The following is a 16,361-nucleotide window of genomic DNA, read 5'->3' on the forward strand; positions in this document are numbered from 1 at the left end:
GACACATATATATATGGAGAAGACCCCAGGGAAGTTCTGGGAACTTGTAGCTGGCCCCAAGAGCCGCCCCATCCCTGGGCATGACGGGGGGAGATGCTGCGCTGGGTGTTTCGTGCTCAGGGAGGTGTGTGTCCATCGTGGGTTGCTCCTGCTCCCAGGGTAAACCAGCACCCCCTCTGCTCCGCTCCGGTTTGGTACCCAGATTACAGCACCCAGCATCCTGGTAGCACCAAACCGCCAAAATCACGAGGTCAGCCGAGACTGAAAACCTCGGTTGGGGCAGAGTTAAGGTTATTTTGCAGAGCTGGGTGCTGCCTGCCAGACACCCAGTGCCCATCCTGGGCCTTTCTGGGCAGGGGCTGCATTTTGGAAAGGGGTTCTGGTGTGTCCCAGACAGGAGAGGCAGGAGGTGAGCGGGCAGGGTGCAGCCGGGGGCGGAGATGGGCAGCGCTGCCTGCCATGCTGGCACCGGCAGAGCCTCCTGTGCAGGCAGGGCTTGGAGGAGCATCACTGCCCCCACCCCATGGGCATGCACGGTCCAGGCACACACACACGTGTCAGGGCATGTGTTTGCACACACGTGTGCGCACAATCCCAGCATCACGACATCTCCTTTGAGCTCTCTACCTTCCTCTAGTCCCACGTCCCGCGTACGGCCAGTCGGAGAGTGTGGTGACTCTCGGCATGCCCCCTCCATCCCATCCTGGTGGCACCCCCACTTCCCACAGCCTTTACCAGCAGTTTTACAGCTCAGCGTCATCCAAGGAGCAGGCGGGAGGGCTCCGTGGCCCCTGCACATCCCCCAGGGCCCAGCTGGGGGACTCCAGGTCCCTGACAGGAGCAGGTAATGGGGTGCTGGGATCCTGGCAGTGGCCAGGCTGGGCAGTGCCAGGCTGGGGTGTCCCCCCCGTGCTGCTCCACGCATCCAACCTTCTGTGTGGGGAGGGGGAGCGGAGGGTGGAGCCTGCCATATTACCAGATCCAGGAGCTGTGACATTCAGTCTCGCAGAGAGACAGAGCCCATCGGCACTGGGCAGGGACAGCGAGGCAGGGTGGGACAGCCAGAGCCAGGTGGGCACGGGGAGTGGGTCAGGGCCACCCAAGTGGGACTGAGCACCCACTGTGGTCCCAGGGTGAGCCAGGAGCAGGACAGGGCTGGGAAGCAGCAGCGAAGCAGGGTTAGGGGGAGGAGGGTGCTGGGTCGCCCCTTGGAGCCGGTGTCCTGATGCAGCCCCCCACCCGCCGGGCCATGCAGAAGGAGCTGGGCTGTCCCCAGGCCCTTGGGGACTGAGCCGGGACACCCGTGGATGGGGCAGCACAGGGTTGATTCCAGCTATGGGGGTCCCAGGGCAGCCCCCCGGCACCTGCATGCTGTTGGTTCTGCTGCTCGCGCTCCCAGTGCTTCGGGTAAGTGTCCCTGGGGAGAACGGGACCACGGTGGGGAGAGAGTGGGCAGTGAGCGCGGCCGTCCCCTGCCTCTGACAGCCGCTTCGGGTCTGGCCAGCCCTGGGGAGCAGCATGCCTGCAGTCCCGGTCAGGGGTCACATCTCCCCCAGCACACCCCCATCCCTGTCCCCATCCCTCGTGCCACCCGATCCAGGGGTGACGCCGAGCCGCAGCCCTGCACGCTGCCGACACCGCTGCACCCACTCGGGTGCTTTCGTCGCAGCTTCTGGGGGAGGATTTGCTGACACGCAGGGCAGGGACGGGCAGGGAGAGAGGTGGGCAACGCTGGGACCCTGCTGCGCTCCCCCTGCCTGGGACAGCACTTGGGGTCTGGCCGGGGCAGCCAGCAAAGCTCCCGAGGGGTTCAGCCACAGGGGCTGCTCCAGGGCATCCCCAGGGAGGGTGACCCCGCTCTGCCCTCCCCTGGGGACAGCCCCCTCCATCCTCACGTGGGTCCTGGTGAGGGCTTTGCTCACATCATCCTACATGCCTCGAAGGAGCCCCAAACCCCAAGGGACTGGTGGAGCATCCGCAGGCGTGAGGGTTGGGATGGCCGGAGGGCGCAGGGAGCAAGGACCACCTATGGGATGCTCCCCAGTCCCGGGCAGACCCGTGGGGATGGCAGGCACTGACCCCCCCCCGAAATGGGGGACGTGGAGCGGGTGTGCTGCCGGAGCAATGCGCGGCACGTCTGGCAGCCGCACCCGCAAACCCGTCCTGAACTTGTCCAATTGCTTCGGCAGCAAACGCCGGGGGATGGAGAGGGTTTTGGCTCAGTGTTTCTCTGCAAATCCTTTGGGACCTCTCTCGGTGCTGCTTGCTCCGCAAGCTCTTTAGCTAACATGGAGGCTTTGAGTAATGGAAAGGAAAGAAAACCAAAAGAAAGGAAAAGGGGGGAAAGGAAGGGGGAAAAGGGAAGGGAAAAGAAAGGGAACAGAAAGAAAATGGAAAAAAGGGAAGGGGAAGGGGAAGGGGAAGGGGAAAAAGAAAGGGAAAGGGGAAGGGAAGGGAAGGGAAGGGAAGGGAAGGGAAGGGAAGGGAAGGGAAGGGAAGGGAAGGGAAGGGAAGGGAAGGGAAGGGAAGGGAAGGGAAGGGAAGGGAAGGGAAGGGAAGGGAAGGGAAGGGAAGGGAAGGGAAGGGAAGGGAAGGGGAAAAGAAAGGGAAAAGGAAGGAAGGAAGGAAGGAAGGAAGGAAGGAAGGAAGGAAGGAAGGAAGGAAGGAAGGAAGGAAGGAAGGAAGGAAGGAAGGAAGGAAGGAAGGAAGGAAGGAAGGAAGGAAGGAAGGAAGGAAGGAAGGAAGGAAGGAAGGAAGGAAGGAAGGAAGGAAGGAAAGAAGGAAAGAAGGAAAGAAGGAAAGAAGGAAAGAAGGAAAGAAGGAAAGAAGGAAAGAAGGAAAGAAGGAAAGAAAGAAAGAAGGAAAGAAGGAAAGAAGGAAGGAAAGAAGGAAGGAAAGAAGGAAAGAAAGAAAGAAAGAAAGAAAGAAAGAAAGAAAGAAAGAAAGAAAGAAAGAAAGAAAGAAAGAAAGAAAGAAAGAAAGAAAGAAAGAAAGAAAGAAAGAAAGAAAGAAAGAAAGAAAGAAAGAAAGAAAGAAAGAAAGAAAGAAAGAAAGAAAGAAAGAAAGAAAGAAAGAAAGAAAGAAAGAAAGAAAGAAAGAAAGAAAGAAAGAAAGAAAGAAAGAAAGAAAGAAAGAAAGAAAGAAAGAAAGAAAGAAAGAAAGAAAGAAAGAAAGAAAGAAAGAAAGAAAGAAAGAAAGAAAGAAAGAAAGAAAGAAAGAAAGAAAGAAAGAAAGAAAGAAAGAAAGAAAGAAAGAAAGAAAGAAAGAAAGAAAGAAAGAAAGAAAGAAAGAAAGAAAGAAAGAAAGAAAGAAAGAAAGAAAGAAAGAAAGAAAGAAAGAAAGAAAAGACAGACGAGGGAGAACAAGCAGGGAAGCAGGGCCAGGGGAGCACCAGAAGCTTTAAGGTCTTCACAGGGAGAGTGATGGCATCAGGCCCCTTCCCAGATGGGGAAACTGAGGCATGACACAGTTGCCTGCCCTGAAACAAGCTCTGAAGGGAGCACTGCACGTTTTCTGCTCCATTGCTCCAGAAGCCAGGCTGCGTTGCCATAAATAATAAAAACCAGCAGCTCTGCAGCCAAAAGGAGCTGCAGCCCCTCTGCCCAGGCCAGGTCCTTCATCACCGTGATGAATTGGTGTGCTTTCTCAGTGCTGTGCCCAGCAGCCATCACCAAAATGCATTTTGCAGACCAGGAATTTCCTTGTAAATCTTATGTTCAGCAGGAAAAAGAAACAAACTCTCCAGGGCAGGTAAAAGGACCCCAGAGGAGCGGCTGCATGGTGGCCAGGACAGGGCAGGGGAGGACAGGACTCAGCCAAGCGATGCTTTAACGCCCCACACTTCCCTCCAGTCCCTGGGTCCACTTGCCCACCCTCATCCCTCTGTTTCTCCAGCTTTTACATCTCTGCGCACACACCTAAAATCATCAGCAACCCAATCCCACATCTTGGCCCAAAGACCCTGCCCCAGACGTGGCCTGTATCTGGATGCTGCAGCCCCCGCCACACCCCCCCACGGGCATGGATGCTTGGGAATGGGGACGGATGCTTGGGAATAGGCATGCAAAATTCATGGCCTGCTCTCCTGGCTCTTCAGCTGGAAGCTGAAGGGGGCAAACCCCAAAAGCAGGGATTCCCCGGGGCGCCCGATCCCAGGGTGCTGAGCCACAACACCCCTTGCATTTTGGGGAGCTGCGGGGTTGGGGCGCACTCCTCTGTGTTTCAGCGTTCCTGCTAGCAAACCAGAGAGCTTTAGGGAGATCAGTGTGCCCATTTCACAGCATCTCACCAAAGAGGCGGGGAACAGGGTGAACTCCGACGGCCATTGCAATGCTGCCAATTAAAACACACCAGCCTGAACGTGAGCAAAACCCACATGAGCCAAACCCAGCCAGCAAGGGAAGGATTAGACATCCCCAAATAGGTGGTTTTTTAAAATCTCTAATTGCATAGTTGCCTTGCTTAGGCTTTGAACGTGCTTGCCTCTGCCCTGTGGATGGGGTTGGCCCCTCCGTCTTCAAGCTCAGCTCCTCTGCATGGCGCTCGTGCCTTGGTGGAGCACTGCCCTCAAGCATCACACGCTTTCAGAAGGAATTAGAAATAATTGCGGTAGTTCTTTATGGTGTTTACAAGGCAAACAGTAGAAAGCTAAGGAAATGTCAGGGTCCAAAAGCGCGGTTACGTAGATAGGCTCTCCTGGGGCTGGCTGCAGCAGAAATAGTGAATATTGGCCGGTACCCTGCCTGCTCAGGTCTTTTAATGCCCAGCCTCCTACTGTCTGCCCTCTCCCCCCTCCCAAGGTGCAAGCGACACATCCTGACTGCTCCGTCGTCCTCTATTTCCAAGAGCAAGAAGCTGAATGTCTAGAGATTACCAGGAGGGAAAGCCAAAGGGCAGCCTCCCCCGGACGCGCCGGGCAGCAAGGTGAGCGCGAGCTGCCGCTGTGCACAGGGCTCATCTCCCTCGGGAGGAGGGGGAGGATTTGCTAAGGGGGTCTCTGGAAGATGATCCATGGTAGGGGGGTTGCAGAGTGCACGTGGATGCAGAAAAGCAGGTATTTTCAGGAAAATGGAGAGCAGCACTGGCGTAAAGGCTAACGAACATCCCTGGAGAGCACCAAAAACTGCTGCTGCAAGGAGGGAGGGCTGAGATTGCAGCCAGGGGGTACGGGTGGGCTGAGGGACGCAAACAAGCACAACGGCTGAGTCCCTCCAGATTTATGGCATATCGCAACGACAGCGTGGCCCGTGGCCCAGGCAGAGCCTCCTGCCCTGCTCCCGTCCTCCCTCCGCCGATGCAGAGCCCTGGCCACCAGCACGAGGGTCGCACAGTGCGTGTCACCACTTCATGCCTTCCTGCCTCCCTAATCCAGTCAGTTTTAATGCCAAACATGTTTTGAGCAACTTAATTTTTACATATCCAGGACTTTTAAACTAATTAACTAATTGAAAAACAGTTTTAAAGTGCTGCTTTTGTACTTTTTTTTTTTTTAATTTGCATTTCAGTTTCCATCCAAAAGCAGCTTGGCTCAAATTCTGGATAAAAATTATCACCTAGTGAATAAGAAATGCGTCATTCAACGGGTTTCATCTAATACAAATGTAAAAATGAAGCATCTCAATAAATGCATGTTAAGGTGCATAATTGCTTAAGTAACTGTGCAGAGATATAACGTATCATCCAGCTTAGCAGAGAAAAGCCAAGTTGATTGGAAAAGGTCCATTTCACAGCCCAGATCGTGCCAGCCAGGGGGAAGGAATCTCACTGTAGGAAAATAACCGAGAAACACGAGTGCGTAATTAAAATCAGTATTTAATCCCAGGTGTCCTGCTTGACTGCTGCCTCCTCTGCCCACCTGAACTGAATTTATCCCTTGACCCTTGCTCACTTGTGCCAGTGTAAAGAGGGTCCTGCGAAGAGTGTGGCACGAAGTGACGATGGGAGGGAAGGCTCAGACGCCCTGGGCACGGTGGTGACATAGCATGAAGGAACAGGACAGGGACGTCAGGCTTCAGCATCCTGCTGGGGAACCCACCATGGGGCACCAAAACTGGTTAGAGAGCGTGTTTGCAGCACTTTCACTTCAAAGTCTGCTCTGGTGCTCACAGCATTTACTGCTCTGAAATAGCTGGGAAGAAATAACCTGCTGGTGAGGCTCAAATGATCTCTTCTGGAGATCTCCGGATGCCAGTTAAAGCAGCAAGAAATCTGGAGGCGGCCCTGAATGTCTGCTTATAATTAACCAGTAGAAATGCTGGGCAGGAACTTCCCATCAAACTGCATTTTGATGGGAAAAATGCTCTTTTCTACCATGTCAAGGAGAACATCATGAGGATAATGTTGATCCTGGGAATGTTTCAGCCCTCCCCGCTGGGAAAATTGGAATAAAGCAGGTTGCTTTGGGTCGATCCAAACCAAACGCCTCGGGCTGCCGGGCCACACCGGCTGGGAGCCTGGGGACAGGGACCGTGAGAGGATGTGGTGGCCCCTGGGGACTAAGAGTGTGGGGACACTGAAGGCATAGCTCCTGCCTGCGAGGTGGGCAATGGGACACGTTGCCAGTTCCTTTGCTCGTGTTTTTTGCCCTGTCCCCCAGGAGCTGCCTCCATCACCTCTTCTCCATGGAGAGTTGTTTTAGTTTTGCACAGCTCTAAGAAATGTGGGGTTTTAGATGCTGCAGCATCCCAGGAGAGGGAAACAGAGTAGGAAGGGGGACTTACACCTTTTCTCCCCATCCAAATGGAGGGATGACTTTATTCTCTGGGATTCCACTGCAGAGCTGCATGAATCCCAGCTCAGTCCCTGTGCCATGGGCTGCTCCTCTGGCTCCCAGCCAGAGCTCAGACCCCAAGAAATGAAGCAACCACTCTCAGCACCGGTCCCAATAGCTGTGCTCAATTCACCTGTCCTCCAGAGCAAAAATTAAGACATACCTTGGCGTTGTAATGACAGCCCTGCAAATCCCTCCCAGCCTGGCCAGATACCTACAGACTGCTTTGCTGAAATCAGAGAAAACTAATTAGACTTGTCTGAGTCCACATTCCCTGGCTGGGAATAGATGTGGCTCCAGGTTAATAATGTATATCTACAAGGTTAATAATGTACATGTGCAAGGAGGAGAGCTGTCCTAGAAGTATGATGTCTATGTCTCATTCCAGTGTGCCGCAGCACTAATTCCTCAAGGCCCCACATCTGCTCGGCCGTGCTTGTTTCCAGGGCAATTGGGGAGTCATTTAGAGATGAACTTAGTGCTAGAGAGAGAAGCAAAACATGTTTAAGCTAATTGCTCTCCAGAAAGTCTTGTGGTGCTTTCTCCTGTCCTCCCCCTTGCAGCTGGAGAGACGTCCCGAGCTGAGCCACCACAGCCACTGGGTGCAGAAATCCAACAAAAACCTGTATTATTTTAGATGTCACGAGGAAAGTCCCAGCTTTTCTGTGCCCTGGGGACTCCCCACAGGAGCTCTAGGTCTGATGTAGCCCCAGGAAATAGCAGGTCCTGTCTCGCTGCAGGGCTAAAAGGAGAGCTCTGCGCCGGGGGAGATCATTCCTAGAACTGAGCCAGGATGCTCCTAATTCCTGAGGGGGTACGGCATCGCCCTGTAGATCGGGTGACGGCCGGCCACTCTCTGCTCTCCCATTACATCCGTGCAGCCGTGCTTGCTGCGGGCTGTGCCTGGGGACCAGGGGTCTCTGTGTCTCCCCGGCACGTCCCCTCCCAGCAGCACTAACCCTCCCGTCCCTCCCCAGGCTGCCTGACCGAGTGGGATGGAGTGAGCTGCTGGTCAGCTGTGCCCGTCGGCCAGTCCCAAGCTGTCACCTGCCCCGACATCCTCCACGTCTTCAAGAAGTCTGAAGGTGCAGTGCTCTGAATCCAGCCCAGACATCTCATCCCCTGGGACTGAGGGCTGAGCTGCACCCACCCCTGCCTGCCTGGGACCCTTGTGCCACCCCAGCCCTTCCCCTCTGCTCCCACAGTTCCTGCCCCATCCAAAAGCTTGGCATATATTGCAATCCAAGCAGGGGATGGGCAAAAGCAGAGATGCAGAGTGCTGCCGTGCCAGGAAAGTCCCCAAACCCTTTCATCACCAGAACCAAGAATCCCATGTGGGTAGAGCCCTTGGGGACCTCATCCTCCAACTGGGTGACACCAGGACAGTCCCCTAGCTGCTCCGCGCCCTCCTTTCCCCATCCACACACCAGCCTCATGCTCCTGACCTGTTCTGTACCACTCCAAGCCATGTGGATAAAAAACACAGCATAAGATCATGATTATTTCAAGGCTGGGCGCACTCCCAGGGCAGACGCTGCTGCCGGGAGAGCCACTGCCTCCATCCATCTTGGAGGCAGCAGAGTGTGAAGGAGAGCACCCGAGCAGCCCCTGCAGCATCCGAGCGCTTCCTCGGCTGGGCTAATTGAAAAGGTGATGGAGGGTTGGTAAATGCTTTCTTTAGGGTAGAAAAAGCTCAGGAGAGGCTTGATGAAGCCCTCACAGGACCAAAAAAAAGCCCCTTTTTAGCCTTAATTCCCTCCCACCGTGGGGATTCACGCTTGCTTTCACATCCTGCCCTAAGATGCCCTGGCATCTCCAGGCACAGCACTGGAGGGCAGAGATCTGACTTGGATGGGAGGGATGGGGCAGCCGGGCCATTCGGGTACCATGCTGCTGTCACAGCCGGGATGCTGGTGCTGAGATTTAGGCTCCATCCCAGAGAGCAGCATGCCATCCCCAGGCTGGACATTTTGGGGGTGCTGATGCAGAGGCTCCCTGGCTCTCATGAGGTCCCTTCCTGTTGCTGCAGCGCTGATCCAGAGGAACTGCACGGAGTCGGGGTGGAGCTCCCCCAGCCCTCCCTACTACATCGCCTGTGAGCTGGAGGCCGTTGGCAGCAGCAACGACACAGAGGCCAAGGCAAGTGGGTCCCCCTCCCCAGCATCACCCTACCCCGCATTGACCCATACCGTTGGGCAATGGAACATGAAGATGCTCTCAGGGATATCTTGTTGGCCTCATCCTTGTTGCTGGGCTGCCTGGAAGGACCTGAGTTTGGCTGGGCACAAGCCCAGCCTGGGCAATGGCTGGGACATCACGCTGGCACCTCCTGGCCCATCGCAGACCAGCACCTCCCAGCCCATGTTGCCTCATTCCACTGGTGCTTTCCCTTCCAGAAAGGCTATTTTGTTACGATGAAGGTGCTTTACACCTGTGGCTACTCCACGTCCCTGGCAGCCCTGTTCTTGGCCATCGGCATCTTCTCCTGCTTCAGGTAGGGCTCGGCGCCGCCTGCTCGGTGGGCTGCAGCTGGCGAAAAGCAGGGTAAATCATCAGCAGGGGATGGCTGCTCTCAGCCTCTCCTCTCCCAGAGCATCCAGGCTCCATCCCTGCCAACACTGATAACAAGGGAGGCATGAGATGAACTGCAGCGTTGTCCTCTCCTGCTGACACACAGACTTTAAACCCACAGGTTGCCCTTTCAAGTTTGGCTTTTGCAGACCTCACTGTGCTGCAGAACCATAGAATCACAGAATCATTAAGGTTGGAAAGGACCTCTAAGATCATCAGGTCCAACCATGCTCTCCAGAGGTGGCTGGAGGACGTTCCCCAGCAGACCTTATCCCTGGACAGCTGACTCAAACACATCACAACCCTGTCCATTATTTCAGAGGAGGAAAACCTTCTCCAGGGCTTTGTGCTTGAGCACTACCAGCCCATGGCCCCCTGGGCTGGGGTCCAGCCATGGAAGTGGCTCCTGAAGGAGAAGTTTCCCTGCCCATGTGATCTTTCTGCTACTCCCTCAGCACAGCACATCTCTTCCTCCCACAGGAAGCTGCATTGCACCAGGAACTCTATCCACATCCACTTCTTCACCTCCTTCATACTGCGCGGGGCTGCTGTCTTCATCAAGGATGCCGTCCTCTTCTCGGATGAGTCTGTTGACCACTGTACGATGTCAACGGTAAGGCCCAGCCCAGGCACGGTGCAGGAGAGGGCACGATGTGCTGATCTGGAGAGGTCTACGGGGATTTGCAGTGGATTTAGCACTGCAAAGAGGAGAGAGAGAGGCTGTGACCCTGGGGAGGAAAGGCTGGCTTGGGTGGAGTTCAGGAGGTTCACGACAGCATCTCTGCTTGGGCCCTGTCTGCAGAGAATATGTTCTGCCCTCAAAGCTCTCCCTCATTTCAGAGTCTCCGGGCAGGGGTAAAGCTCTGCACAAACCCAGCAGCGCCATGTACGTGCAAACACACAACAGACCTTGCACTGCTGGATGCGCAGATTTGGGGTTGTCAATAGGAAGAGAAACCCCTGCGTGCAGCCCCGAAACAACACTGTGGACACCACTGTGGACATACCCTGTGCCCCCAGGACAGGCTCTGATGCCAGCCATCTCAGCCATTCTCCTGAGCCTTCCCCATCCTCATCCTCACAGGTGAACTGCAAAGCAGCCATCGCCTTCTTCCAGTACTCGGTCCTGGCCAACTTCTACTGGCTGCTGGTGGAAGGCATGTACCTGCAGACCCTGCTGCTGCTCACCTTCACCTCTGAAAAGAGGTACATCTGGTGGTACATCCTCATCGGCTGGGGTGAGTGCGGGACCCCCAGCACACCAACCCTCCAGCAAGGTCCCACTGACACAGACCAGGGGTAGGCACCCCTGGGGATTCGGGGATTGCCTGCTCTGAGACCCACCTGGCCAGAGGTCCACAGGCATGTTGTTCCCCATGGCTGTTCTCATGTCACCCCACCCCAGCATCTCTGCATGGCCTCATGTTTGGTGGGGCACCCACCAGCTCCTCCCAGCCCCTGGAGCTAGTCGGGCAGCATGGCCTGATCCTCGCCCTCATGATGTGTACAAAATCACTCAAAAGGGGAGAATGCTTGCTAACACCAACCAAAGAGTCTTTGCAGCAGCATCTGCTGCCAACCCATCCTGAACATGGTCAGAATGGGACAGAGACAGGGCCTTCCCTCTTCCAACATCCATCTGGGGCTGAAAACGCCCATCCCGGGTGCCCAGGTTAGATGTAAGAGCACACAGAGGACCAGGAGTGTGGCCAGAAGGTGACACACAGACAATCACATCACCATCAGTGGGCACCACCTCCTTTTAAAAGCTGGAGAAGTGGGAAAGGCTGTCACCTTCCTGCCACACCCAGGGCCCCAGACCTGACCTGGACATGTGTTTTTGGGGACAAGGGATGGATGGGAGGTACAGGGACTCCCCAGAGCCCTGGGGTCACGCCACAACCCTGCCTGGCTCCTGTCCTTGCAGGCGTCCCCATGCTGACAGTCTGTGTCTGGGTGGTCACCAGGCTGCAGTACGACAACCATGGGTAAGAGCAGCCACCCCTCTTCTTTCTCCAGGCCAGCTCGGCCACGTGTCCCCCATGCAAGTCAGTGGGGATGAACCTCTTGCATGGGAGGCCCAGGAGGGGAGAAGTAGGGCAGCACTTTATTTTGAAGCTATTTCTCTTTTCTGGTAGGGCCCATACTATGGCAGGGCCCCGTTGCAAGAGGGCAGGGGGCTGACGAGGGGTGGGGGCGTGGGGAAGACTTGGGCTAAAAGGGGGCAAGTGGGTGGCAGAGCCATTTCTCCTCTCCCATAGGTGCTGGGATGACTACACCAGTCTCTACTGGTGGGTGATCAAGGCTCCCATCCTCTTGGCCATATTTGTGAGTATGTCAGTCATGATATGTGAGCCAGTATGTCCCCTGAGCATCCCAGATCCGGAGCCGGGCGTTCCACAAGGGCAGGGGGACCCAACCAGGGGTCCCCGCAGAGCCTGAGACATGGTTTCCTGCGGCAGGTGAACTTCCTCATCTTCCTCAATGTCACCAGGATGTTAGCGCAGAAGATCCGGTCCCCGGACATCAGCAAAAACTACAAGCAGCAGTACATGTAAGGGCTAGCTTGGGCCATGGGGAGCTCCCCTCACCCTGGTTTCTGGGGGGACCCAGGGCAGAAAGGACCCTTCCCTGGTGCAGCACAGAGGAGGACCATCCATGGAGCCTCCAACACCTGCCTTTCATGGAAAACCTGTTTTGGGTTAAGACCAAGTCCTTGGGAAGGGATTGTCTTGCAGGGTAACAGGACCATCGCCTGCACCCAGGCCCCTGCTCATGCCCCACTCTCTGCAGGAGGCTGACGAAGTCCACATTGCTCCTCATCCCTCTCTTTGGGGTGCACTATGTGGTGTTTGCGCTATTCCCTGAGCACATCGGTGTGGACGCCCGGCTATACTTTGAGCTAGTCCTCGGCTCCTACCAGGTACGGACGGGGACCTGGGTAGGCAAAATCCCCATGAACCCATCCTGTCCCATCCCAAGATCACACCAGGAGACCCTGGGATGTGCAGTCTTTTGGGAGAGGATGATGTCCCAGACACCCCTCAATCACCAGGGACAAAGCACAAGGGTTGTGGTCTTGTGAACTTGCACGGACCCCATACACCTGCCGCCTGTGGGATGGGATAAGAGGTGTGGGAGGATGCTACATGCAGGAAGCAGATGAACACAGAGGGGTTCAGCCCCTTTCCTTGGGCAAAATTTGCTCTTTCTGTCCTTTCCAGGGGTTCCTGGTAGCCCTGCTGTACTGCTTCCTGAATGGGGAGGTGAGTGTCCCCCCCAGCGCCGATCCCCTGGGCACCACAGCCACACACGTGGTCATGCGGACACCCCCAAGGGTGCACGGCACCCCAGTGAGCACTGCATGCACACGACAATGCGTGTGTGCACATGTGGGCATGCAGACATGCATGGGGGTCCCCACCCTCTGGCACCCCAAATCCCTTGTCAAGCCCCGGGTGCAGCTTCTGCCCCTCCAGCGGGTGCTGGTGGGCGCCCCTGGGTGCCATCACCGGCCTGTGGTGTTGGTTCAGGTCCAGGCTGAAATCAAGAGGAACTGGAGCAAGTGGCAATTGTCCATGGAAAGCAACGTCTTCAACCTGGTGACCCAAGACTTCACAGCATGACAAGAACGGCGTTCGGGGGGAAATACCTCCCTCGAGGATGGTGGTGGTGATGCAGCTCTGTGTCTATGGTCCCAGAAACACAATGAAAAGGATTCTGTAGGTTCTGGGTCTGGCATCCTCGGAGGGTGGTGTGAACAGCCCTTGGGCAAGGCTCTGCCTGCTGGGGTGCTGGTGGCTCTTGTGGATCCCTGTGATGGTGTCTCACCCACCCAAAGCTCTCTTCACAGTTTGGTTGGTATTTTAGGCAAAGGGAAGAGAGCTGCTTCCCCTTTTCTGCCCCGGGACTCGGTAGGAAACACAGATATCATTTCACAAAGTACATCTGGCATTTTTTGTTTGGCACTGGAATGAAAACCGAAGCAGCCTCAGTGCTGAAGGGTTTTACTGCTGGTTATTTTCCCCTTCTTCCTTGGTTTACAGAATTGTTTCCCTTACGGGAAGATGCCTAGACAGAGCCCCCAGGAGCCATCCTGGGAGTGGGAGAAGCAAATACAGAGACAGACAAAAACCCACAGCTCTCTACGTGAGACCCAATGGTCTCATGACTTAGATCCCCCCTGATTTCCAAAATGTTTCCCTTTCTCCTGTGCCTGTTGCTTCATCTGCTCTCAGAGCTGGGGAAGAGGGTCCATCACCCTTGCCATGCCAGCTCTGAGGGGCTCTGCAGCTCCCCAGGGGCTTTGCACCAGAGGGACAGGATGGTTTTCAAGCAGTGGGGGTCACCCATCTTTACTGGGAATTTGTTTGCCTGGGACTAGTGAGGTTTTTGCCAATAAAATCTTGTCCTGAAACGCAGCATTGCTTTTCAGATGCTTGGTTTGCTCCACAAACCCAGATAACTTGGTACCAGGCTTGCTAGAGGGTGGAAACCCACCAATGTCTGTAAAGCCTGGAAATATTCCCTGTGGGAGAAATACCTGCTTTTTCTCTGCCTGGCGAAGCTGCAGGCTCTGGGCACAGCCATGGAGGGGAGATGGAGGAGGAAGGCGAGGAAGACCACAAGGTGGGTGCATCACGGGCTGCCCCAGAGGTTCTGGGGTGCTGTGTCCCTTCCAGGTTGGAGCTGCCGCCACCACGCTGCAGCCTGGCCCCTTTCACCCCCACAAGCATCCTTTGCCCTCCCTGGGCTGAGCTCCTGCCTTGGCAAACACTGTCTCCAGGGCCAAGAAAGGCCTCAAATGCCCAATCCCCAAACCTCCTGGCCTCTCCTGGCTGCACCGTGCTCCCGAGGCCCAAGCCACCCGATCTCAGCAGACCCTCTCACACTTTCTGGGTTGTAATTTCTCCATGTAGCCACATGACCTTCCTTAAATAAAGCCCACTTGCTGGCCCCTTTCCAGACTGCAGGATCTCCAGAGATCCCGTCTGGCCTCACAAAGAGGCACTCAGAGGGAAACAGAGTCCCAGACTTAATTTGAGGTGAGGTGGAAGATGTCCTGTTAAAAAACCCCCCTGGGACAGCAACATCCTGCATCGCCAGCCAGGAAACCTCCAGAGGACCATGAAAGCTGTCAGATAAATGTCTGCCTGCAGCAGCAGAGACCACAGGTGAATAAACATCTCCCCCCATCATCCGCAAGGAAGATGCTGTTTTGGCAGGGGTGTGAGGCAGACAGCAGCAGCACATCGGACCAGGGCTGGGGATGCTTCATGGGAATGCCACAGTTGCCATAAAGCTTTGAAAAGCTCTGGGTTTTGCATGTAATTTCAGCTGTAGATGGGCCTTTCTGGGTGCTAGACCTGCACCTCAAGTGAGCCCCTGGGTTTTGCTGGGCATCAATGCTGTGGTCTCCCCGGTGCACGGCAGAGCCTGCAAAGCCAGGAGCCCACCATGGGTGCAGAAGGGCTGATGTGCCACTGCCACGGGGACTTTGCATCGCTTTCAGTCTGCAGGAAAGGTTTGCAAAGGGGTTAGCTCTATCTCTAGCATGGACCATGCCCTGCAGCTATGTATTTGGGGTAGCTGAGGCCAGGCACAGCAGGGCCAGGTCTCCCTCCCATCTCCCCTCCAGCATGGCCCAGGGTGCCACAGTAGCCTGGCACCCCCATTGCCCGCCCTGCCCTGGAGGTCCCTTGCCCTCCCCCCGGGCAGAGGGATGTCTAGGAGAAGGGGGGGTGTTTTGCCTGGAGCCGGTGGGTGGCACTGCGGCCCCGCAACGCCGCCGCGGGCACTGACATCGGATCCAGGGTGTCAGCCCTGGACTGCACAGTGTCCCTGCACAGACCGCCCTGGACACAGGCTCAGCCGGAGTGGAGGGACCCCGGCACGTCCCGGGGGCTGCCGGCTGCTGGTCCTGGGTGCCAGCACCCAATGACTCTGCCCAGGGCCCTGAGAGCACCCAGGGAGTAAGGTAAGGGGCCACGCCGCTTCGGGGGAGTGTGCACCCAGCCCCGCACGTGTCCCAAGGCTTCAGCAAGAGCTGGGACCCCACAGGGTCTCCCTCGGCCACCCTGGCCAGGTGAGGGTTAATCAGCGATGGGGATCGGAATAAGGTTTAGGTCTGGGACAGCCTTCGCCTGTCACTCCTTTCCCTGCCTGCATCCCCTGCTCCTCTGGGGGCTGCCAGGCCACCCTGCTTGGGTGCCGAGGGTGCACCCAATGCCAGCGCCCGCACCCGCTCCCTCACCCCGGCTCCGGGATGTGCCCAGCTCTGCGGCTCAGGGAGTTCACCCTGCAAATGTCCCTCCCTCGCGCCCCAGCTTGCTGGTGCACCTTGTTCCCACCCTGCCCAGCATGGGCAGCTCTGACTCTGCCCAGGTCCTGCCTGTGCAGAGATCAGCCAGAACTCAGCCCCACAGAGCCCCCACAGATGCAGCCAGCCCCACGGTGGGTCAGGATGCGCCCAGCGCCAGCAGGTTCGTGGGAAGATGCATGCCAAGGCACCTCAAACACACCAGGGTCCCGCAGGCTGTGCCAGGCATTGCCCTTATCCCACCCTGTCACCCCCAGGGCACAGGTTTTGCTCCCAGATTAGTGTTGCGAGTGCCCCTGGATACACCAAGCTCCCATTTGTTTGGGATTTAGCTGTTTTTTCAGGCAGAGCTGTGACCTTGTGCCTGCCCAGTGCCCAGATGGGCACCCTGGGGTGCCCCCAGCTTCCAGAAGGGCAGAAGCCACATCCCGTGGTTTCCACCCTCATGTGCCTCACCCCAGGTTTACTCTAGGTCATATGCAAAGCAAAAAAAGACCAGTACAGCTTGCACAGGCTTCCTGGTGGTGACAGGGCTGGGTTTGGGGAAGCTGGCAGCTGATGGGGCCCACCGAGCATCCCCTGAATTTCCTGCTGTGGCCAACGGAGCAAGTGGAAAGTCCCCACAGCCACAGCGGGAGGACACCTGCCCTCCTCACCAGCCAAAACCACCAACCGCCAGGCACACAAAGGATGCTCTTTGCG

The 16,361-nt window shown here is 56.2% G+C and overlaps 1 protein-coding gene across 1 annotated transcript; it reads left to right on the plus strand.

Moving 5' to 3' along the window:
* Positions 1-1,335: 1,335 nt before the first annotated feature.
* Positions 1,336-12,966, plus strand: LOC104042938 (vasoactive intestinal polypeptide receptor 1-like). Its single transcript, XM_064473333.1, has 13 exons — positions 1,336-1,407; positions 4,800-4,923; positions 7,747-7,854; positions 8,799-8,908; positions 9,166-9,263; positions 9,821-9,953; positions 10,425-10,578; positions 11,268-11,328; positions 11,602-11,668; positions 11,803-11,894; positions 12,134-12,263; positions 12,565-12,606; positions 12,874-12,966. The coding sequence occupies exons 1-13, from the start codon at positions 1,336-1,338 to the stop codon at positions 12,964-12,966; spliced, it is 1,284 nt and encodes a 427-aa protein (XP_064329403.1).
* The last annotated feature ends 3,395 nt before the right edge of the window (positions 12,967-16,361 follow it).

The sequence above is a fragment of the Phalacrocorax carbo genome, chromosome 25 (assembly GCF_963921805.1).
Source record: "Phalacrocorax carbo chromosome 25, bPhaCar2.1, whole genome shotgun sequence".
Lineage (NCBI taxonomy): Eukaryota > Metazoa > Chordata > Aves > Suliformes > Phalacrocoracidae > Phalacrocorax > Phalacrocorax carbo.

Coding starts and splice junctions, on each gene's coding strand:
- LOC104042938 (XM_064473333.1), top strand. CDS start 1,336: ATGGGGGTCCCAGGGCAGCCCCCCGGCACCTGCATGCTGTTGGTTCTG. Junction 10,579..11,267: donor GTACATCCTCATCGGCTGGG/GTGAGTGCGGGA, acceptor CTGTCCTTGCAG/GCGTCCCCATGCTGACAGTC. Junction 11,669..11,802: donor CCATCCTCTTGGCCATATTT/GTGAGTATGTCA, acceptor TTCCTGCGGCAG/GTGAACTTCCTCATCTTCCT.